Genomic DNA, 25,071 nt, shown 5'->3' with positions numbered 1-25,071 from the left:
TTTTTTCCTGTTTATTTATTTTGGTCTCTGTCTTTCATGTGGGAGGCTTTCCATCCGTATTTAAAAGTGAGGCCCTCAAAAGCTCCAAGTGCCCAGCTGGGGATGGTCCCCTGTGGCTGTCCCTGTGGAGTGTCCCAGTGGCAAGCTGGTTCTTTCAGTGGGAGCCCCAAGTATCAGTGCTTGATGTCTTTTCTTGTGGCTCTTCATTGTCTCCAGAGGATGTAATGTCTTAACTTCCCTCCTGGGACGTCCCCTCCCACCTCTAGGGTCTGGGAGAGGGAGTGACCTCCATTGGGGTGTAGACCCCCTTTTTAATCCCTGAGCTCTTGGTCCACTTCATCCTAGCTTCCTTGCAACCCCTTCTCCAAAGAGCAAACCTCTGATCTCTTCAACAGCACAAAAATGAGGGAAGTGTTTTGTTTGTGTTGTCATTTTCCCCAAACCACAAATGCCAGCTCTCACCCTTCACTCTTCCTTCACCAGGAGACAGAAAGCAGAACTGCAGTGAATTTCCCTCTCACTTCTCTTTGCTTTACAATCTCCCTATTTTCTACCAAAGAGCAGGAAATTACAGTCATAATCTGTCCAAGATGCAGAAGGTTAGAATCTGGTCAGGAATGAGCTGGACTCGAATTGTCTCCTTTAAGTGGAGCAGGAGGAAGTATAGAACGGGGTCATGGACACCACACGTGGCCACTCACTCCAACAGCACTTCTGTTGTGTTTCAACTCAGGGGACAAGGGGGTGGGGGTGGTGATGGAAAGGAAATTTATGACCAAGAGATGGATGAAACTCATTTAGAAATGTGTTTCTAGTTCCAAGGAAAACTCCCATGGGAAGTGAGCCTGGGATGATGTGTGTTTCCTGGGAAGCAACATAGGAAAGCAGAGGTCTCCTGCCAAGCTTTCCAGCTGGTCGTCTGTCTCTTGGGATGTAGCTTCCTCTGTCACCTGGAGAGGCCCATTGGTCAGCCGCGTGGCAGGGGACAGTGGACTTGCTACGTGGACTCTAATCTCAGCACTTTCCCCACCTTCAGGATGGAATCCTGCCTGCTCAGAGTTCTCCACTGACGACGTGAGATTACTGTTAAAAATTAGTCCCCACCATAATTTTCAAAAGCTTTGCAAACACCAAGTGCTAGGTCATAAAAATGTCAGTGTTTTTTTCATTTTTAAAAAGAAAGATTCCCTTAGATGATGGATCTTAAAGTAATAAGGGAAATAAAGAACTCTGATTTCCAGCTTCCAGTCATGTTCAGAGGCGTGCCTTCCAAGAGACCAGAAAATAGGCCCCCATGCTGAAGGACCTTCCACTGCTATTCAGTTCCTCAGAGGAGCAATTTGATACTTAGATGATTTGAGTTGGGTGAAATGAGGGAAACTAGTCAAAATAACTAGCTGCCCTGTTATGAATCTCATGTTTGAACTGAAGGGGTAGATCTTCTACTCTTTAAATACACATCCATCACATGTAAATACTTGATCTCAAAATTTATCTTGTCCAAAATGATAACCAAAGAAACAGGACCCATGGTCACCATCTGAAGATGCACAGAAGTTTATCTCCTTGGGTTGCAGGAAAAGTTGGCACCAGCATTTTTCTGAGTGAATTTTGATGATCACTTTCCATTGACTTCTCACTAAACAAGGCACATAGTCAATGCTCAGTAAATTGATTTTAATAGATTCGTTTCCAATCCCAGGGAGAAAGGATTCACGTATTTTCTAGAAAATTACCAAGTTTGGAGCCTACGTGTACCCACTGAGAACAGATCACGTCAGGAAAAAAAACTTAAAATTCCTCCTTTCTGTGTGCTGCGGGGTCTTGTCCAGGCTTCTGTGCCGAGATGTCCCCATTGAACTGAGAATGTCACATCCAGTTGAAGTTCAAACAGTCATCCCTGGGCCACGTTTGCTACTGCGGTCTAAATACTGAAATTGAAATAAACAATCTTTATCCAAGATCTTCCAAGAGGCTTGCTAATGAGCGGTTGATATCTCGTCTGAAGATAACAGAAACAAAAGCCCAGAATCAAGTCCCACAGGACAAAGGAACCAACATAAACATTCATCTCAGACTCACAGAATCCTAGTTCTCATCTCTTAGAAGGATGATTGCTGGCTTAGTGTGTGTGCTCACGTGACAGCGAGAGGACAGGACGGAGGACAGGGAGGGACTTCCATCTTCAGCTCTCTAGAAATAAACTCATGCAGAGCCATCACCTGGGCTGTGCCCGTGACCTCTACAGGAGAGATTCCTCAGGATCGTGAAATGGGCTGGATGCAGTGGACAGTGGGAGAAATCCCCAGGCCACCGAGTGAGAGGATGCCCCAGACAAACATGTGCCCCAGATAAGCATGATGGGACTTGACTGATGAAAAACTGGCAAAGGGCTCAGAAAGGAATTGTGCAAGGTCCTGCCCCCCAGCGCCTGATTGCCCGGGGGCCCCTCCTGTAGCCACTAAGGGTTGTGCAATGAGACGGGACAAGCACATGGGCGCAGCGAAGCTGAATGTGGGCGTCAGGACGCACTGGGATGATGTGCATGGTGACCCACACACACACACACACACACATACACACACACACACAATGCTGCCTACCTTTTTAAAAAATAAGTCTTGCTAAAGATTCCAACAACCATTATGGAGAACAGTATGGAGGTTCCTTAAAAAACTAAAAATAGAACTACGGTATGATCCAGCAATCCCATTCCTGGTCATATATCCAGAGAAAACTCTAATTCAGAAAGATACACGCACCCCTATATTCATTGCAGCACTGTTTACAACTGCCAAGTCATGGACGCAACCTAAATGTCCATCGGCAGATGAGTGGATAAAGAAAGTGTGGTGCATAAATACAGTGGAATACTACTCAGCCATAAAAATGAATGAAATAATGCCATTTGCAGCAGCATGGATGGACCTAGGGATTATCATATCAAGTGAAGTAAGGCAGACAGAGAAAGACAAATACCATATATCACTTATATGTGGAATCTAAAAAAAAATGATACCGATGAACTTATTTACAAACCTGAAATAGAGTCACAGACACAGAAAATAAACTTATGGTTACCAGGGGAGAAAGAAGGGGAGAGGGATACATGGGGAGACTGGGATTGACATATACACACTACTGCATATAAAATAGACAACTAATAAGGACCTGCTGTAGAGCACAGGGAACTTCACTCAATACTCTGTAATGACCTATGTGGGGATAGAATCTAAAAAAGAGTGGAGATATGTATGTGTGTAACTGTTCCGTACAGCAGAAGCTAACACAACATCATAAATCAACTACACTCCAATAAAAAATTTTTGAAATAAATAAAATGTAAAAAAAAAAAAAAACCAAAGATTCAACAGATGCTAAAAAATGCTGAAGAACAGACGAAATTGTGGGGTTCAGATAACCCGTAAATACCAGCATCTGGAAATAAACAATACAGACCTGCTACTTGCAGTGAGTCAGAGCTTCCAGATCACCCCTACATCTCTGCCTCGCCAGATTCAGTACAATAATTGGAAAAGAAATGGTTCTCCTAATGAGGCAAGTGAAACTCAAAGAGGTCCAGTGATGTATTCATCCAAGGCCCTGGAGTAGAAATGGTCCGAAAGAGGATGGCAAGAAACCGTCATCTTCAGGCGTTTTGTGGGTGAGAAGCAAGATGGTTACGGCGAGTGAGGATCTCCTAGGAAAACCATCAGGCAGCCCTGCAGGTTGTTCTGCCTGGACTTTGCAAAGATCGTCCTCATTGAAATCTTCTCACCCTGCCATGGAGTTACTCGTCATCTTTTCTGATAAAAGTCTCTTACGAATCTTCTGTAAAATCTGGAGTTTCTCTCATCCCTGACCATGGAGGAAGGGTTTTCATTAAGATTCTCAGTTGAGTCTGAAGACCATCAGCAAGGAGGTCGCTACGAGCTCCTCCAACTCTCAGGACTTTTGGAGAACATCCACAACACCTGCCACTTGGGGTTCTTGTGGGAATCTTTCTTTGGAACCCTCAGAGACCCTCAAAGTGGAAATCGTTCTGAGAATATTGTTAACCTTGATGCTGCTGATATATGACCTCAGCCCTCTTCCTTCAGCGACTTAATCACCTGGGATAGGACGATGTGGACTGGGAGGAAGTGGGGCCATCCTCCCCAGCCCTGTCTGAACACACACACCTGCAGAGATGGCGTTTTGGCTTTCCATACCACATATCAAAAGATCAGAGAAAGTGGCACACGTTATTCAGTAGGAAGTAAAACAGAGGTCCAAAGGACACATGAACCCCATGACATCACTTCCTTTCCATCAGCACCCCCTCTTACCAGTGAGGCTCAAGAGAAAATGACTCCATGCCCACCGGACCACCCTAGATTCCCCGGGAAGACTCTCGCTCAGCAGACACCCCCTCCTCAAATGGCTGTCAGAGCATTGGGTGCACAGAGGAGTGTCACACGTCCAGCCCGTGGGTGATGCCAGAGGGCAAACACCCGTACATCTTCCTTGAAGGACCTTCTGCTCCCCATCCTTCTCCATTTCGTCCTCGGTCAAGGGAAAACCCAGTGTCCCAGGAAAGTGTGGGATTTTTGCACACACTCTTTGTGGTCTTGTTCAGTTTATTTGCTCTGTTTGAGCAGAAACACTTGAAAGAAGCCACATCTGGGTTTGAGAGAAGCCAGATGAGAAAAAGGTGGAGTGATCTTCGGAATGTTATGTGGCAGGCGGACCCCTGGAAACATCTGTCCACTCCTCCCCACGGGGACTCAGCTCTCAGAATTTGAGGTACAACGGGAGGTGTGTGGTGTGGGCAGGAAGTCTAGAGCTCTGTTCCATTGCAGGGGAATTTTAAAGATAAAATCACCTGGGAGGACCAGGTATAAAAGGGGGAAGGTACCATAAACAGGAGACATCAGGGAATCGAGCAGAGACTGCAAGGTACGAAAGTATTTTTCTGCGCAATTAGGAGCGTCTCTTACCCGCATCCCCCGTTCCTGGATTGGGTCTTATAAACACCATTTAGATCTCTGCACTGATTCCTCTGAGGACAGTTGCTGCAGTGATTCTTGAACTTAATAAATATTAAATGGAAATGGTGAGAAGGAATACTGCAGCTCCCTTTCCCATCAGATTTTGCAAGAGTGGGAATGTCTGGGCCACCTCATTCTTCAATCCTTTTCCTTCTTACTGATCACGTTCTAACTCTCAGTGTTTTTAATATCTTTACTGGGAGGTGGTCAAGGTCAGAGAAGGTGGAAACTCACTCCAGTTAGAGGCGCTAGTTCCCACTGACCCTGGGGACACATACAGTCGGTGAGAAAGAACGTGTATAAATCAGGATTGATGTTTATATGGGCATCTTTGGTAGCTCGATTCTGAATAATGGTACATTAATGTTGCCATGCGATTAGCATCCACAGTGTCTCCTGTACTTGCAGAATGGACTGTATCAAATCAAATCAAATAGGGCTCCCCTGGTGGCGCAGTGGTTAAGAATCCACCTGCCAATTCCAGGGATGCGGGTTCGAGCCCTGGTCCGGGAAGATCCCACATGCCACGGAGCAACTAAGCCTGTGTGCCACAACTACTGAGCCTGCACTCTAGAGCCCGCGAGCCACAACTATTGAGCCCATGTGCCACAACAATTGAAGTCTGCGCACCTAGAGCCTGTGCTCCACAAGAGAAGCTACCACAATGAGAAGCCCGTGCACCACAATGAAGAGTAGCCCCCGCTCTCCGCAACTACAGAAAGCCCATGCGCAGCAGCGAAGACCCAACACAGCCAATACATACATACATACATACAAATCAAATCAAAAAGAAAATGACCACCCTCCGCCTTCCCCATCCCTACTCCCTTCCCCAAAGGTGTAGATGTTTCCCTTTAGCAGATGAGTCAAGTAATGAACTAAAAACGATGTTCACACTTAACAGGGTTGTTCCCAATGGTGAGTTTTGAGTTGGCCTCTCCTGGGATGTTAACCATTAGCCGCCGTTGCCCATTGCCTGCAACCTCGGTGTAAATGTTTGACAGAGCACGCATACCGATATCCTGACAAGTACACACCAGCGCCTTCAGGAAGTCGATTGGTGGGAATGGAAAGGCACATAGTGCGAGTAGAAGTGATCCATTGTGGAAACCCTGGACGGTGTTTCCGTTAAATCATTTGTCCACTGTTAAATGATTTACATTCTGATGGGACCTGGGAATCCCAGGACTGCAATTCCAGGCATTCCTCCACACCCCAGCACTGACAGTCTGTATCAGTTACAGCGGCCGTAACGCTCCTTCTGCTGGTTAAGCATAAAGAATTATTGTCCCCAATCCTTCCATGTCTCTCATTAGTTCTCTTAGCCCACGCTCCAAGGTAGTTTGGTAGCAAATGTTATTTTCCATCTCTGAAGTTCCTAAACCCGAAAGAGCCTGCAGAACATCCTTCCCTTGAAAGATTCAGGCTTGCTTCAATGCATTGCTTTGAATTACAGGGGTCACTTCTGGACCACACAAAAATAATTAGAAAATCTGTGAATCAGAGTTTGGTTTATATTTAAAAAAATAAAAAATAAAAACAAAAAAACACTCTTGTTTTAGCTAACTTTGATGCTAGGTGTGGTTCTGAGACCAGGTCGGCCTAGATGGAGACCTGATTGTCATGTGGGAAAGCACACCCTCCGGAAGGTCGGATGCTGGACAAGAAGTTGGGGGTGCTTTCCAGTCCCATCACAACCACTAAAGCCTTGTGACTTTGGGGGACTCCCCTGGTGGATTTTGATCTCTGTTCTCAGTGAAAGCGGGTGGCTGGGCTAGCTGGAGTCTAAGTTGGTCCTTGCTCTAATTTTCTGTGCCTCCAGCCACTCACTGTAGGATCTAGTGATATTAGGGAGAGAAAAGAACGTAGGCATTTCTACTTGTACTCGGTAACAGAGGTACAACATCAGTTAATTTGGTTATTATTCTTGCGTGCTGGTGGACTCCAGGTTTTCCTTTGTCTCTAAGATCTGAACGGTATATAAAATACACTGTTAGTAAAGTTTTGTTAGGAGTGTAGATCTCACATTATGTGTTCTTACCTCCCCCCTGAGAAAAACCACAGAGGGACACAGGAAACTTTTGGAGGTGATGGACGTTTATTACCTTGAACTGGTGATGGTATCACAGGTGTTTACATATGTCCAAACTAATACATTGTATATGTATATATTAAATGTGCCGTTTCTTTCTGTGTCTATTATACTTCAATCAAGCTGTTAGATAAAAAGAGACATGGACTATACACATTTTGAAATGTGTCTAGGATTTTTTTCAAAAACCTAAGAGAGGCTTGTGTCCTCTTAAGACCAAGTCCATAGATCACGAATAAATATTGGGGGAAGTACTAGAGGACAGAGTATTTTTAAACTTGGATTCTCTAACAGTGCAGACCAGTAGAACTTCCTACAATGAGTGAAGTGCCCTGTGTCTGCTCTGACATCATGGTAGCCAACAGTTACCTTGAAGTATTGAGGACAGAAAAGAAATGTAGCTAGTGCAACTGGGGAATTATATGTTTCATTGTATTTAATTGTAACCTTTCCTTCAATAAAGCCTTATTCCTGGTTCTGAAGTAGAGTTTAGAAAGAAAAATGCATTTGGTTATCAAGTAACATTACTCCATTGATTAATCAGATTGACAGATTTGTAAAAAGCTGGGGACTGGTCCATCCGTTAATTTCTTATGAAGACAAACATGAAGCCTTGCAGGTGACTGTGTAGACCCAGGACCACTGGATTCATTCTAAGAGCTGTGAAAAGGATATCAGGGAGCATTTGGGTCCAAGTAATTCAGAGACGATACTCTATGAGTGTTTGAGATTCTGGGGAACATCTCAGAAAAGAAATACTCATCCTCTTTGGGGGGCAGATCATAAAGAAATCGTCATTGAAGGACCAAACTTATCTTCCTTGGTTTTCCTTTCAGGAGCTGATTGATGTTGACAGTGAAGTGGTGTTTGAATTAGCCTCGTATATTTTACAGGTGAGTTGTCTGCCCTCGACTTTGTTTGCCAGGGCCATACACAGAAGAAGGAGGAATAAGACTTATCATGTGTGGCATTTGCTATATCCACTAGCTCTTTGACTGCTTAATTATTTTTAGCCACAAGAAGTAAAGAGCTATTGGGGAAACTATTTACACCATGGCAGTAAATAGTCTATTCTCTGTTCTTCTCCAAAATTTTAAGACAGTATTTCTTCGCAAAGGAAAAGTGTGTATATAACCTGAGAATGGGAGGAACTGAGATCCTCCAGTGACCCCCTTTTCTTCAGGTCACTGGAAGAAGCCAAGTAAAAAGCAGGAATTAATTGCCAGGAGAATCATTGTCATGAAAGACAAGGAAAACACCTGTAGCTTCTGCGAAAAAGAGGCATTACTGAATATTAGCAACAAGGGCAAGGTTAGAAACACTGGCAAGATGAACTGAAATGATGTCATTGATTTATCCCTTCAGCAAAGATTTATTTAGCAACTACTATGTTCCAGGCATTATGCTAGATTCATAACAGATTCCACGGTCCTTGCCTCCAAAAGCCCACAATACAAGACAAAACAACAAATAACACAAGATATAGACCCATAGACCGTGCTACCCAGACACATGTCCAGGTTCAGAATCTTTGCACTGGAAAAAGTTAGATCAGGGCTTGGAAGTGGAAACTTTCCTTTTGTCATTGTGCATCACTTTCTTTGTATATAACTTTCTAAAGTTTAATCTTCTCATATTCAAGTGGTAAATACACGTGTCCGTGCTTAATTATGTTACTGTAGCTGACAGAACAAAACAGCAGCCTGTTGGACTGATTCAGTAGAGGAGGTCATGATTCTGCAATGTATTTTAAACTCTATAACATGGGATCAGAATGTGTCACTGATGTTGAATTTTCTTCTTCTATAGGAGGCAAAGGGAGACTTTTCCAGGTGAGTCTACAAAAGTTTTTTGGCTTAAAAATGTATTCCATTGCATCTCTATTAAAAGAAATTGTTCTGTCTATTCTTTATAGGAGGGCAGTTTATTAATATTATATATTAATGATGAAATCCATTTCCCAACTTGTCAATGGAAATAGATACATCAGGCAGAGAAAACATAGTAGTAGGAGGATATTCTGTACCAAAGGAAGGTTGCTAAAAGGCTGAGAGATAAGAACCCACTGTTACACGTGGCCATTGTATGGAGGTGTGTCAGGCTGCCCAGGTGTCTTCCTGGAGCCTTGAATCAACACTATGGTATGAACTTGACTAGAGATAACCCCGTGGATGCAGACATCTTTCTTTTCCTCTGTTTTAGTTCCAACCCTGAAGGGACAAAATGCTATCTTTTGTGAAAGTGTTACAACATAAATATCCCACTTCTACTCTCTTTCCTTCTCCAGATATTATGTTAGGGAGAGAACATAAACAGACTTAACCACAAGGAAAACTGTGCTCTGCATCAATAACCCTGTAGACCCGCAAACTTCAATCTCATCATTCATTTCATTAAGTGCAGCCCCTTGACCAGTGGGGCCGAATTACTAGTCTCCCCTGATCATTACTGGAGACTCCACCACCAAGACTGTCTGCTCAAAGACAGACATCATTCCTGGGATTCTGTCTTATTGACGTCCCCTGTGGGAAGTCCAGAATAGCCTATTCTTTAGAATCAAGGTCTAGAGACATAAAGACTAAACCACATATACAAGAAAACAGCATCCGGGCTTAGGATTCTGGCCCATCATTAGGAAATTAGCAAAATTGGTATGAAAAAGAAACACACATCATACCTCTGCTCTGTGAAGGAACTTGGCTGTTTTCTCATGCTCTGGGGAATCTGATCTGTAAACAAAGCCTAAACTACTTGACTTGGTATCTGCCTGTTTGTCCAGCTTTGTCAAGTTCATGCTGACTGGTTTTTCAGGCCTTAGCTACCTTCTTTCTGGTCCCCGTGCATTTCTTCTAAGGCTTTCTAACAAAGGCAGAGGTATATGTTCTCACTCAGGTATCTCAGCAAAAGCAAAAAATTCTTTGATGATCTAACACCAGGGTCAGCAAACATTTTCTGTAAAGGACCAGACAGTAAATCCTTGGGTTTTGCAGTCCCTGTTGCAATTACTCACCTCTCCCTTTCTAAGTGCAAAAGCAGCCAGTCATAGTAGGTAATAAGCCAATGAGTATGTCGGTGTTCCAACAAAACTTTATTTACAAATTCAGAAATTTGAATGTCATATACATTTTCATGTACCACAAAACATTCTTCTTCTTTTGATTTTTTTCCCAACGTTTTAAGATTTGTTTTCTTAAGATTTTTTTTTTCCCAACCACTCAGTTCACAGGCTGCATAAAAACAAGCAGGGGTCTGGATCTGGCCAGTGGGCTGACCCCTGATCCTAAAATATAGTCCCTTCAGCTGAGTTTGATTATTTGTAGAAGGAGACCTCCAGGCCCCTTTTATTTAGGTTTCCCAAGTTCTTACTATGAAACAGAGGCAGTCCTTTTTTTTTTTGGATGAAGGTTTATTTATAGCCTTAGCAGGAGATGTTGAACGCTGTAGGTGGCCAGTAACCATTGACCGAGTGGACTGAGTGAAACATTTTCAGGATCTAGACACTATACTTTGTCCTGTTTTTCCTTTGTTAGTTTTTTGTGCCTTTCGTTTGGTATTGGATTTGAGGCTCTTGGTAAGTGCAGGTTCGTATCTATTTACAAAGAGCTCTGAAGTCCTATGAAAAAATGTTTTAATAACCACAAATCCAGTAGATTCCATTGTCTGGTCTACTTACTCTGAAGATACTCTTCCCCCCTTTCTTTCACCAGCTCTGGATTCTGCTGTAAATGTTATTTATCTTTGAGAGCCCCCTGACAGGATGAAATGTGATCCGGGAGCAGTGTCATCTGGCCCCGCAGATCCTGGGAACACGGGCCACAGGGACGGCCAGTGGGGAGGAAGGGCGGGCCTGGCCTCCTGTAACTCATGGCCTCCTCATGAGCTTGTGGAATGCCAGCTTGTTGGCTGCAGAGAAACAAAGCGTCCTGGTTTGGCTTCCTTTGTCAAAGTGTCCCCTTGCAGTTTGTTTGTAACGGCTGTCTGGGGTGAGAAATAGCTGTCAGGGGAGGGGAGAGGTCAGACACCTTATCCGAAAGGTCAGTTTCTCTCCCAGCGCAAAGCTCACGTCGCGGAAGGTGGGGTTCCCTGATAAACACCGCTCCCTGTACAAGCCCACAGTTAGTATGCGTGAGTGGCCTGGAGTTTGGGAACCGGAGAAGTAATCCGAAATTCCCTGGCGATGCCTCTTCCCATCCGCATCTGGGAAAATCCCCAAAACGTTGACGTGGACCACACGTGGCTTGGGGGCCAAACGTCAGGCATTTTAGATGTGCCATTCTCCGAATTTGGTATCGTAGAGAGTTGTTTTTGCTCTGTTAATAATGAAAGCCGGACTCTACAACCTTAATTGGACTTAACTGAATGGCTCTGACTTATATACATACCCTGAAAATAGAATACGTTTTCCTGAGCAACATCCATGACATAAGATGCCAGCTTAGAACACACAGAGCGCCGGGGAAGCCCTTCATATAGCACGTGGTCCAGGGCTTTATTCTGAGATCTCCTAGACTCTAGAGGATCAAATACCCTTTGAAATGAATGGTTGCACTCAAAAGGCAAAGTAACTCTTTCATAGCCTGACAAGCCTGAGTCTCTACCTTCCTAAAAGGCTACTTTGCCCAGGATGCTATTATCCTAAATGTTTACATTTCAGTGAATATATGCAGACTGTATTTATGTGGAATGAGTATTAAAAATCCTCATATTATGGGAATGCCCTGGCGGTCAGTGGTTAGGACTCGACGCTTTCACTGCCGTGGTCCGGGTTCAATCCCTGCTTGGGGCACTAAGATCCCACAAGCCGTGTGTCACAGCCAGGAAAAAAAAAATCTACATATTATGGGAGCAAGAGTTCCTTGATGTACAAGAGGAAACGTGTTCTTTTTTACAAAAGGGAGAAGTCGAAAGTGCTGATGTTACTTTACTAAAACGAGGATTATGTAAGGTCAACCCAGAGCCCAAGCGGCTCTTTCTCATGAAACTCACAAGCTGTTCTGTTTCTTCTTTTGGACTCTTTTGCTCAGCAGACCCCTGAAGGCTTATTCTTACATAACCCCCTTTTCTTTCCAGTTAATGAAAATGTTCACTTCCTCATCTTACTGAACTTGACAATGAAATCTTGGGTTCAGTGTTGCTGAAAGAAAGTGAGTGAGGTGTAGATAGATAGGAAGGATTGTCCACGATAGGAAGAAATATATGTCACCCACGTTCATAGGATTAACAAATTTGTAAGATATTGTGAAAGGGTGAGGAAATCGTCTTATCTAAAAATAATATTTTCTCCTTTGTATTATTTTCCTTAGCACAGCATGTAGTGATCGTATTTCATTTCCTGGTACATATGTATGTTAAAAAAAAAAAAAAAAAGGAAAGAAAGTCCATCAAGAATGAGGAAATCAGTGGAGTTGGCATTTCTGCTTAAAAACAATTGAATAGCCTAAGAACTGTTCATCATGGCAGCCATATAGTCAAATATTAGGTTGAAAAGGGTCAACACAGTTTTAAAAACAAAAAGTTCTCCTTTGATAATCACTCCTGAGCATTTAGTCAGCTAACATATGTTTTCTAGGATTTATACATGCTTTATTTATCACAAACTCTGCAGTGGTTTAAGTGCTGAGCACTGATTTTTCTTTTTTTTGTTTGTTTTTTATAAATTTATTTATTTGTTTGTTTGTTTGTTTGTTTACTGGCTGTGTGGGTCTTCGTTGCTGTGTGTGGGCTCTTCTCTAGTTGCAGCGAGCGGGGGCTACTCTTCCTTGTGGTGCATGGGCTCCTCACTGCCATGGCTTCTCTTGTTGCGGAGCACGGGCTCTAGGCACACGGGCTTCAGTAGTTGCAGCACATGGGCTTAGTTGCTCTGCGGCATGTGGGATCTTCCTTTAGGAGGAATCAAACCCGTGTCCCCTGCATTGGCAGGCGGATTCTCAACCACTGCACCACCTAGGAAGCCGTGATTTTTCTTATTTTAAAAAAAAATCTTTTTAAACATTGGGTTACTATAGAAAAATAATATTCTCATCTTTAAAAAGCTCAATGCAGGGAACACCTCATTTAATCAACTGAATGGGACATTCAAATTGTATAGTTACATTCTAGTTTAATAGAAGACTATTAATACAGTATTACTAAGCAAGGTATTACTTAAAGAACTTGGTTTTTTTGTGTTTTTTTCCCTAAGGGGACCTTAACTGAAAACTCTAGTGGCTAATCTTCATACTCTAATTTTGAGAATAGCCTCACTTTTTACCTTCTGTCAGCCCTTCTGAAAGTGGACCACCAAAAAAAGAGAAAAGAAGGAAAAAAAATCACTTTAAGCATTTTACCAGATTGGTGAATTGATTAAAAATATTTTATGCTGAACCACACAAATAAATTCCCAAATAACACTACCTTTGATACAAAGAATCATCCGCAGATTAACAGGAACTAGTTTAAAAACATCTGTTCTATAGAATTTTGTTGCTAACAAGATTTATTGAAACCAGATCGGTAAAGCTCAGTTACTCTGGGCTATCTGTTGGGACCTGGAAATATCTTTGTTACAGAGAACCGGATGTACTGATGCTAATCATTAAAAGATTTATGAGGACCAGTAAGCAAACAGCACCTGAGAAAGGCTGATATTAAGGAAATCCCATGTAAAGATCTGTGGGTAGCATTTTGCTTACCTGTTAGGCAAAGCTCATCATGTGCCTTAGAGGTGATGGAATGCTGCCCTCCATATGCAGGCTCTCTGTTCCAAACAAACACAGCAACCAAATTCAAAGAAGCAAAGCTGTGATTGAATACGGAGGGGTCAGCTTCTATGACATCTGTACAAAGTTAAAGGCTGGTCCCAGTGTGAGAATATCTGCTTATCAGAGTTCCAGGGTTGGTAAGAGTCTTACTGTGACCCTGATTTATCAACCTGGAGGTTTCCAATTCTGCTTCTTAATAATAATAATAATAATAATAATAATGCTTTTAGAAATAGAGCAACACGTTACTCCACCAATAGAAATGAATAGCCTGGAAAATGATTTTTACCTCCATTTTTAGGAAAGGAGTTGGAGTACTTATTTGTCCTGAAAAATTCCTTTCAACTTCCACATACTGCCTGGTCTTAGGCCTCTAGAAGAGCAATTAGAAGCAAAAAAAAAAAGTAAAGACCTTTTAATATTTTATCTTTTGTAAACCATGGGACCATGTGTTCACTAAGTCAGAAAGATACAATGAAATTTCTGTGGGGAAAAAAGTACCCCCTTGATTTTTTTTTTGTTCTTTGTATGAAATCTGTTCTGACTTTTTTAAGAGCATTTTTCAATTAATGCAAATGAAACTTGGCTTACTGGTATCTGAAAATTCCAGGTTTTTAGGTTTTTGTTTTTAAATTTTGTTTTGTTTTGTTTTGTTGTCAGACTAGATGATGCCTTTTAGGCAGTCATAGGTTAAAGGAAGAATTTTAGAAGATCAGCAGGAAAAGAAGAAAAAGGGCTAATTTTCTTCTAAAAGCCTTTTTTTTGGTAACATAAACATTTGTGTAGATTACTATCTTTAAAAAGATGACAACATTGTTTTCTTGCCCAGCTAAGAGACAGTGTTGAGAGTTGATTAATCTCAGGCAGCGGTCTATAAATCACAATTCCAAGTCTACTAACATCATTACTTTGCACTTACATAAGTGATTTTACTACTGCAAGTCAAAGTGAGCTCAGTTTTAAAGCAATATTAGAGCATTTACTCATTTGGGGTATATTTTCCTACAATGTTTTAATTGGCCTCTTGAAAGAAAACAGCTGGGATGATCATATAGTAGGAGAAATAGATTTGCTGAGACTTTTAGATAATTAGTAAAAAAAAAAAAATACTCAGACAGCTGTGTTTGGAACAGTCAACATTTAGAATACAACTTACATAACCTAAGAATATTTTAATACCCAAACTTGCAAATTTTCTTATTGGAAAATGATGAGGAAAAAGTCATCTGTTAAGTTTGAAATACATGGTAGCCCAAAGGAGAGTTTTTTTGGGAAGAATTTAAATTTATATAACTCTCTTATATTATCTTAACAAGAAAAAAAAGAGAGAGAGAGAGAGAAAGAAAGGGGTGTGTGATATTTTCCCGTGACTTATAAAGGACTTGGAGGGAGAAGCAGCTGAAATCTTTCATGCCAGCAAGACCTTTTGAAAGGAACAGAATCTGAAATTTTGAAACAAAATGTTCAAGTGGAAAAATTATTACAGAAAGCTTTGTTTTGTGCACAAAAGTCCATTTTACTGAGCTTTTCAAGTGTGTAATTCACAGTTTCCAAGCATAGAGAAGTACTCAGATAGAATATCTTGCAGGATGATTTTCTTCCAATCCAATGGGAACTGTTTAAAGTAAAGGAGAAAATTTTGTATTATGACAGCTTGTCTCGTCTGCTAAGCACTTCTTCAATACCAGTATCATATTTTGAGTTGACCTTGGTAATAACAAAAAGGTTCACGGCTATGACATTATGTCAGTTTTTCAGAATTAAGATTTCAACTCAAAAGGTTAATGTTGTAGAAAATTAATCAGCTGATTCTTCTTGTGCTCTTTGAGTAAAATTATTGTCTCAAATTGCAGGCTTATAAAAAAATTAACTTGTTTTGAATTTTACAAGTTTACAACTATGTTAGAAACTCACAGAATTTTTCCTGTCATCCTAGAAAACCAAACTCACCAATCAAGAAAGATATCTTGACTTAGGTAAATTAGCCATTAACATCAGAAATAAAAGCACATATATGTTGGTAATTTTGCCCCTCCGTCCAGGTGGCAAATGCGTGTGGCATATTTATCCATGTTACATGCCCAGAATCCAGGATCCTATGCTGGGGTCTCACAGGGACCCCAGGTGCTTTCCTGATGTCTGCAAATGGTCACACAATGACAAGAGAAACCTCACAAGCCCTGTCCTCAGCCACCAGCTCTGTGACCGTGCATACACCCCTGAAAGAGTGTGTGTAATAGGGAGGAGATAGCCAAGTATCCTCATTTTCTTTGCTATAACCTGAACTTCAATTTGGTTCAAAAAAAAAAAAAAAAAAGAGGAAGAAGGGAAGAGAAGGAGAGAAATTGTTTTTGGCATGATTATTAAGATCAGCAAAGAAGAGAAAATCTACAGCTCCCCTTATTCATCTGTCTCAGGGTTTTCTAGGTGTATTGTATCACTGAATAAAGTAAAAAGAGATCCACAGTGCATCTCTGAAATTTTAGGGCCCAGTGTTTCTGAACCCGGAACTTTGTAGGTTTTAGATGGGTAGTTGGGGGTATTCCATGACACCCACGGCAGCATCTGCGACAGCTCCTGGAATCCAGTCTGTTCACCTTCTGCACCAGAACATGGATATTCACACCAAGTGAAAGAGAGACAGAAAGGTAGAACATTAGGTTTGCCACCACGTTGGTGAAAAGGTTTTATTTCTTAGAGATTTTCAGATTTGGGAATTGTGAATAATGAGGACCCGCAGTACTCTTTTTTACTTATGAAATCCCTCTCCCAGGAGAATTTGACCTTCATTTGCGTGATATACTCATGAAACACAGAGGAGTTTATAGGATGTTAGCATCATGTTACCACCTGAGTTTCGTGTTAGTTTTTTGTGTGTGTGTGTGACACTAGTGTTACTTTCTGGCTTTAGTGCTCTAGTGTTTTAGTACCAGGACACCTCAAAACCACTGGTTTGGGAAAGAATTCTTCCACATGAAGTCCTATTTGCCCGAGGTTTGTCCTGCAAATTATGGACATCTCATTTGACCCAAAGGGAATCTTCTGAAAGGGCATTTCGTCATTTTTAAAGGAAAACAAGCACCTTGTGGATTTTTCTAATCCTCCTATCAAACTTCATTTTTGCTTTCTTCACTTTACGGTTTCTTGGTTAAATTTGTTGTTGGTATTATTTGTGGCAAACCCCTTAGTTGACACATATTGCTAGAAACCTTAGTTTTCCATGATAGATCATTCAAATTTCCCATGTTTTATGAGCAGGGTAGGTAATAGAAGCAAGATCCATCATCTTTAAAAAAAAAAAAAAAACCTAAATCAAAGACTAATACAGCGTTGAGAGACCACTTTTTTGCTGGCAACAGTAATCACTACCTAAAAGTTTTGAATAAAATCTGGTTAATATTAAAAATAACAAGACTGAAGTTTTACTCTCAGTTTAGCAAGTGACTTTCCAAGAGACCTTTTTTTTTTTTCTTTTTCTAAAAATGGAATCTAACTGCTGTTTGGAACAAGGAACTGTTTTAGGGTATTTTATAAGTTGGCATTTATCAGGTGCCCTGAACTCCGGGGGAAATGTCCAAGTAGAAGATCTTGAGAGAGGAAGCTGGGAACTTCTAGCACAGGCTTTCAGTTTCAGCTTCCCAAGCCTCTGGAGGTAGAGTGACCAGGTCTCCCATGAAGGCAGCTTTGTGATTTGCAGCCAGAGTTTGGCCAGATTGTCTGACAGGCTGGCCCCCTCTAAGTCATTACAGATGTTTACAGACAGCAGAAAGGCAAATAGGACATTTCTACATAGTTGTCCTTTGGGAGAGTTTAAGAGCCCTGGATCCCTTCTGGAATGTAATGGATTTGGACAGGCTTCACACCGTCACGATTTCTGGCTGTATTTGTGTGTGTCACCTGGCCCTGGGGAAGCACTAGAAAAGCCACTGCAGCTCCAGCCAGGAAGTCAGACCTGGGACTCTCATCAGGGACGCTTGTTTGCCAACAAACAAGTGTTTAGTGGGTAAGACAATCCCTTCCTCCTTTAGTTCCTTCCTTCCCCAAATATACTTTAGGTGTGATGAGTGTGAGTAAATCCCAACTCGTGCTTCAGCCTAACTGCCTTTCTCACAGTTCCATCCAATAAAAGTTCAACCCATAAGGTGCCACCCTTAGCACCGATGAGTCAGTGAATCAAATCCCTCTTCTCAGAGAGCTTATGGTTAATAAACAGGGGAGCTAAGACCCAGAAATGCATCACTGTAGGCTCTTGGGTGTTTGGGAACCTGAGTATCCCTTTAAACTATGCCTTAATAGCATGTGAGTAAAAATTCCAAACTCTGCTTGGGAATTGAATTTTCCTAAACACAAGGAGGTGACCTGTTTGAAAAGCTCCAGTGACTGACCACTGCCTCCTGGCTAAACTTGAACTCTACCAGCCTGGCTTGGAAGGTCCTCAGAACCCTGTGCCTAATCTGTCCTTTATTTGGCCTGATTGCGCCTTCCATACCACCCATTTTAATTGATCTCTTCAGTTCCTGGCCTCCATACTCTGCTGTATTCCACTGAGAAGAAAGATAAGATTCCTATCCTTTTCTCCATGTAGGCTCTGCCCCAAAGCCTGCTTTTACACCAGAGCTCACAGGGGCCTTCCTTTCCTCTAAACTTTTTAGTTTGTTGTTTGAATCGACATGATCCAATACTGTCCGTGTAGTCAGTTATCTTTTTATTAGCACCTGTCACTCCCCGCACTGAATTGTGAGCACCTTTTGAATGAGGACTATGGCTTATCCTTTTTTTATATATCCCTGTAGCAGGGGCTCCATAAATACATTCAACTTATTAATCAAATCCTTGCCACTTAAGTGATAACAATTTGAGGACCTGGATTTATTGATTTCAACAGTTACAAGTTGAGTTTTTCCTTCCAGTTGATTGTCCAAAGCCAAGATTCACAAATTTCACTGTCCCTGTTTCTTAGCCCGCTTGAAAAATGCCCTTTCTGGGAGCAACTATAAGATCACGTCCATGTGTTTCTTTGTCACCGCATACATGAACTTGAAGTATGGAAATGATTTTGCCCAATGGCACTTGGCATCCAAAGGGTAGCTGCTGATTCCATGGCTGGAGGCAGTGTTTCTGGCTGGGTGGGGGCCCACAAAAGGCATGTGACTGCGGCGTTCCCTCCTTCTTTTGTATTTATCTACTGAGCTCCTATCTTGTTGCTTTTTAGATGCTACTGCCCAGGGTCTGGGTGGCCAATATTTGCCTTGCTTTGCATGAGCAGCACAGAAGCTGCTACCATAGCCTAGGTTAGAACTGTGTATAAAGGCAGGCTTCATGGGGTGGCCTCTGTTCCCCAGCAGGGGCCGTGAGGCGCTTTGGTGGACTAGTTTAGGGAGACACCTTTACACACCAGAACCACCCCAAGTGGATGCTGCTAATTGCCTCTGAAGGTGGGCAGTGGGGGCCAACACCCAGATGTCCTGTCCCAGTGCGGGTGCAGGTCTGCTGAGTACCCAGAGGGAAATCAAGCCTGTGAAGCCCCCTGGTTAAACTAGGCAAGTTTGAAGTGTTTCCCAAACTTGAGAACGTGTGAGTCTGTAGGGAAAGAAGAATTTCTGGTCCAGGGACCAGATGCATAAAACCTCCTCTTAGTGCCTGATAATCCACTTCACACTTTCCAAGTCACTTCCAGATCTAAGCAAATGACGAACTTACATGCAAAACAGAAATAGACCCACAGACATAGAAAACAAACCTATAGTTACTAAAGGGGAAAGGGGTGGGGGGTAAATTAGGAGCTTGAGATTAACATATACACACTACTATATATAAAATAGGTAATCAACAAGGACCTACTGTGTAGCGCAGGGAACTCTACTCAATATTTTGCAATAACCTATAAGGGAAAAGAATCTGAAAATATATATGTATATATATTTATATAAAACGGAATCACTTTGCTATACACCTGAAACTAATACAACACTGTAAATCAACTATATTTCAATCAAAAAAAATTTTTTTAAAGCAGATGTTACTGATTTGTCATATTTTGGTCAATCCAGGCAAAGAAAACTGGTCTGTGGGTTAGTGAGGGAAACAGCTTAAGGCAAAAATAGTCGAGCTGTCCCAGGAGCTCCTAAGGGCCCCCCCCGCCATGGGGACACTGGTGACCCTTCTCCCCACATTCCTGCTGCCCGAGGACACTCATCTGTACTCCCTCGGCGCGCAGAGCTTGGAAAGAACCCTCAGGCATCCGAGAGGGCTCTGCCCTGCCCTGCCTTCTGCACCACAAGGAAAGGCCACTGGGCTCTGTGTGCTGTGTGTTCTTCTGTGTCTCTCTTAAGTAAATAATAAAAAGAAAGCACCACTTTTCGCCAAAGGGGAACAGATGTGGGGTCTGAGGATGAGGCTGGGCCAGGCCACCTCACGCGGCGTGGTGGTTTTCTCCGAGGCTGAGCGTGTTTCTGCTATGCTCTGTCTGCCCTGTCTTCCAGCAATGAAGTGGTGAGGACGGACCTGAAGAAGCTGCCAGCACTTCCCACGCAGGCCCTGAAGGAGCACCCCTCCCTGGCTTACTGGTAAGCCCCCTTTCTCTGCACACCCCAGGCACCCCCGCCCCAGGAGGGAGTTCCCTCTAGGGATGCAGGGGGCTCCGGACAACTGTCCATCCTCCCCGCCACCGTGGGTCAGCCTGGACCCCAATGGGAGAGCAACTCCAAACTATATCGAGTGGCTCGAATCTTTATGAAACTGTTTTCTGCATTTATTTAAATAACGTGAAATGTGTGAGACCTCTTTTTCCTATTTTCTTTCTTAAAAAACAAACAACAACAACAACAACACCTTCTAAAATTTCACTCTGGATGCTTTGCTTCCTTGGAGATTCTTTCATGAGCTGCTAGAGTTTCATTTAGGAATCCTTGTCATTTGATAACAGGATGTGGGGGGTTTTGAGATATGGGAGGAGGACGGGGTTTTTTTCTTTGCAGAAGAGAGAGATTGATTCTTTTATTTTCCCACAATGTTTCATATCTCCTGATTTAGCCACCGTGTAACATTATGCTGTAGTTCAACTGTCGGGCCGTAAATTACTGATGCTGAATGAATCAGGCATTTGAACGGTTCCCAGATTGTGGTTTGGGTCACAGTGGAGTGGGGTTTGCATTGCTGGGCAGTGTGTTGAAATACTGCTGGGCTGGCGAGCTCCGGCCACTGTCCTTTGAAAGCACAATGCCACTTCCCTAATCGTCCTTCTGATTCCTTAACAAAAACCACTGTAATGGCTTTTATTTTACAAAACAATAGTAAGATAAAACGAAAACTGCCGAACAAGTCAAACTTGTTGAATTATAACGTGACGTTTAAGTACTTCTCTAATACGCTTTATGAAATTTAGAGCTTACTAACATTTCATCTTGTCCAGACACCTTTCCAGTCAGCAAACTAGTTGTTCAGTCATCCGGGTGGCTTTAAGGGATTCCTTTGGCTGGGATGGGGTGCATCTTGTTGCAGAGGGAGTTAGCAGGATGAAACTCCGGTACATAAATCATTTCTCACCAAGAAACCAAGTGATGGGGCAGCTGGACAGGAAATAAAAGAGGTGAACCCTGAGGCTGAGAGCTCCCACCTGTGTGCTGGCATCCCCGGTTTCATCTCTCTGAACTGTTTTGTTGCCATTCCTGTTTTGGTAACATAGATGTCAATAAATAGTGGCTTTAATATATTTACATATATATATGTGCAATTTAAAGTTTTGGCATATTTGAGATAATTTCAGAAAAGCAAGAGTCACAAAATTTTTAGAACTATGAATGGAGAAGAGTCGTTTTCAAATCATAATCTTTTTGGATTTTGCAAAAACAAAGCTCTACAGAATATTATAAATGTGTTAATTCATTAACCTTTCATTTTATTCTTGTTAAAAAATAACTTTTAAAGCTACTTGCAATGTTATTTGCTCATTGCTTTCTTGTCTGGGAGAGAATAACATAAAATCAATGATGTGTTTGTTTTAGTTTCTAAAGCCTAATGTGAGGGAATAAAATCTACTTGGCATGAAAAGAAAAAAGTAATAAAAATAAATAGTGGCTTCAGACCCTTATAATTTGCCCCCAAAGAATAAAATCGATTTAACATGCAAAGACTTTGCATGTGTCGATTTCCAAACTTCCAGCCTAACAGCGTGCACATGCGAAGACCCCAGATGGCACTCCTGTTCCCGTGTTCGTGGAACCCAACTGCCCTCTCCCCAGTTGCTTATGCTGCCTGGGCCTTACCTTCCCTATCCCCGCAGCGGCTCATTTTCAGGAAACCAGTGGTGAAGGAACTGGAGTTGAGGAGGTAACTCGAACAGCTGGTAGTTCCTACCTGGTGAAATGTATTTGCCAGCAGGGGCTGTAGTGTTGCTCGGTTGTCTGGAGTCAGAGTTGCTTTCAGCCTAATCCATCCCTCAATTATCTCATTTGTTTGTTTCCAAATGTTGTTCACACCCTGCGCTCAGTTCATGGCTATGAACACCTTCTTTCCTCTCTCCTCTTCCTCTCTCTGGATTTTCTTCCATTACCTCTACAGTCCGTTCTGTGCGCAAACATCATCACTGATACAGAAACGCCTTCCTTCACGCTCATGCTTTCTCTTCTGTCAGTATTCATCTCAGCTTCATCCTCATCCGCATCCCTAGAGAGAACAGCCCTCCATCTCTGTGACCCGGCCAGCGCGTTCCCTGAGGCGCCCATGTCACTGTCTAAATGCACTGGAAGGATGGCAGGACCGAGGGAGGGATGTTTCTGAAGCAGGTCCCCTCAGCTGCTCTACAGCTCAGCTTATACCCAAACAAGCTAGTAGCATGAACCATTCTGATGATGCCCTGCTTAGAAGAAAAAGTACACACACACACACACACTCACTCACAGATGCAGCGGACAACCTCCTTCAGGCCAAGTAAGCCATAGTGTGCACATCCACGCTACTCAGGGAAGGCGTTACAGCGTAGTGAGCAGCAGCTGTGGGTTTTAGAATCCCAGCCGAGCCTCTGAACCGTGGGGCAATGACAGTCTAGGAAGCCTGTGTGACTTCTCTGCTGCCTCGGTTTCTCATCTGTACACTGGGACTAACCATACCAACCACATTCCGACTGTAATTAAGAGAGGAATTAAAAAGGCACACGACGCGATTAGAAAGTAGTAAACCGTGCATAAAGATGCCAAGTCGTCATGCAGTAATCCTTTACGCTCGTTTTCCCCAAGCGTTCAGCAAGCTTGAACTCCCCACCCCATGTGATTTCCCCATCAGGGAGGCATCCCAGGCACAAAGGGCCCAGGGCCCCAGAATGAAGCAGCAACAGGGCCCCCACCTGAACTCTCTTTCGTGCCTCTCTTGCAAATGCTATACCACTCATACCACCCGTACAGGGTGTGAGGGGACATCTCCCTTTACTCCGAAATCACTGGCCCCTTCAGGCCGACGGCTCCCCCGAGACAGGGAACCCTGCGGCCATCGCCTTGTGTCTGGGCTCCTTGTCTGCAGAGGTGGATGAGCCCACCCACGGCTGGGGCACAGTAAGCCTTGGTCATTTGCCTTTTTCCTTCATGTAACACTATGTCATGGTGTTTTGGGATCCCATTTCCTTTGGTTCATGGGTCTCTGATAATAATCCCACTGCGTCCCCGCCACGCATCTGGGGTAGTTGGTGCACGTGACCATCTGTCAACCCCCCAGGGAGGAGCCGGAGCGGGGCAGGGGGTGGAGCGGGTCTCAGGCAGCGTGGTGGCTGTTGTCACATGCCGGCCCACGCTGTTTCCACTGGGGCAGGAGGGGTGGAAAAAGCCAAGGACGAAGGAAGATACTGTGGCCTCGCGGTGGGTCTCGTACAGCAGGAGACACCAGGTGAGGCGGGGCAGCTGGTCCCTGCAGCTGTCCGGCACTGTGAGACCCCCAGGGTCGGGTCATTCAGTTTATAAACAGCCGAACAGCTGCCTGTCGGTGTTTCCGACTCCGCTGGTGTTTTTCCTGAGCCTTGCTCTGGTTCGCGCTACAGCACTGCATTGGATTCCATCTCCCCACCTCAGCCCAGGCAGCCAAGGGCCCTCTCTGCAGCTCTGTACCAAGGCAGCAGGCTCGTAGCTATACTGCGTGGCTTGACCCCGAATCTAGGCGTCAACCACCCCAAATGCTACGTCGTGTGCCAACCAGGCTGCTGATTCAGTGGGCGGCTGGGGAGGAAGCTGGAAGGATAACCTCAGAACGTCCTGACACAGCTCTGATGGTCTGTGAGGCCGGCACAGACCCCAAAGAGGGCACTTCTGGAAATTCTCAGTCAGGAGAGGGCTTTGTCCCTCTCGATGTAGAACTTCCATGGTGTGTAGGAACTGAGGAGAAATACGGCTGCATCTGCCCCTTTCTGAACAGAGGTGCCCCGGACCCCGTCGAAATGACCCTGAACTAGACAAAGGCCCCTCGTAGCCAGCCATTCCCCATCCTGGACGTTAGAAAAGACACTTTCCTGTGAGGGGCCAACCTTACATGCATCAAATTTCAGAATGCTAAAATGGAGAGAGATTCATGGAAGCCTGAGAGTAACTAGAAGATAAATGACCCCCAAGTTCTAGGTAATGAACGTATAAAATGTGTGACCCCCTCCCCCCCAGAAGTGACCTAGCTAACAAAGAGGAAGGTGAAAAAAAGGCTTTCGATCAGTTCTGGAATAATAGATGAATAATAGCTCATAAAGATCAACCAAGGAGGGGCTTCCCTGGTGGCGCAGTGGTTAAGAATGCGCCTGCCAATGCAGGGGACATGGGTTCCATCCCTGGTCCAGGAAGATTTCACATGCCGCAGAGTGAGCCTGTGTGCCACAACTACTGAGCCTGCTCTAGAGCCCACAAGCCACAACTGCTGAGCCCCCTCACTGCAACTACTGAAGCCTGAGTGCCTAGAGCCCGTGCTCCGCAACACAAGAAGCCACCACAATAAGAAGCCCACACACTGCCAGGAAGAGTAGCCCTCACTCACTACAACTAGGGAAACCCCACGTGCAGCAATGAAGACCCAAAGGAGCCTAATTAATTAATTAACTAATTTTTTAAAAAAGATTAACCAAGGAGGTCTTGAGGGTTCATCCCTGGCATCGCCTCCCGTCGTGGAGTCCATGGGCCTGTGGGGAGGGATGTGAGGCAGAGGCATTAGGAAGAAGGCTCTAAGGCCATGTGGCCCAGTCCCGGAG

At 43.5% G+C, this 25,071-nt stretch overlaps 1 protein-coding gene across 6 annotated transcripts in view; it reads left to right on the top strand.

Annotated features, from left to right (window-relative positions):
- FRMD4A (FERM domain containing 4A) overlaps positions 1 to 25,071 on the top strand; it is a 450,104-nt gene that overhangs the window by 336,638 nt on the left and 88,395 nt on the right. For all 6 annotated transcript variants that reach the window (XM_057731241.1, XM_057731240.1, XM_057731239.1 and 3 more), the window contains exons 6-8: positions 7,959 to 8,015; positions 8,932 to 8,954; positions 20,345 to 20,428. In XM_057731241.1, the coding sequence (XP_057587224.1) occupies positions 7,959 to 8,015; positions 8,932 to 8,954; positions 20,345 to 20,428 (164 nt within the window). The remainder of the gene's footprint in view (positions 1 to 7,958; positions 8,016 to 8,931; positions 8,955 to 20,344; positions 20,429 to 25,071) is intronic.

The sequence above is a fragment of the Hippopotamus amphibius genome, chromosome 4 (genome assembly GCF_030028045.1).
Source record: "Hippopotamus amphibius kiboko isolate mHipAmp2 chromosome 4, mHipAmp2.hap2, whole genome shotgun sequence".
In the NCBI taxonomy this organism is placed as follows: Eukaryota; Metazoa; Chordata; class Mammalia; order Artiodactyla; family Hippopotamidae; genus Hippopotamus; species Hippopotamus amphibius.
The sequence above is the reverse complement of the archived record's forward strand: the minus strand, read 5'-3'. Positions and strand labels throughout refer to the sequence as shown.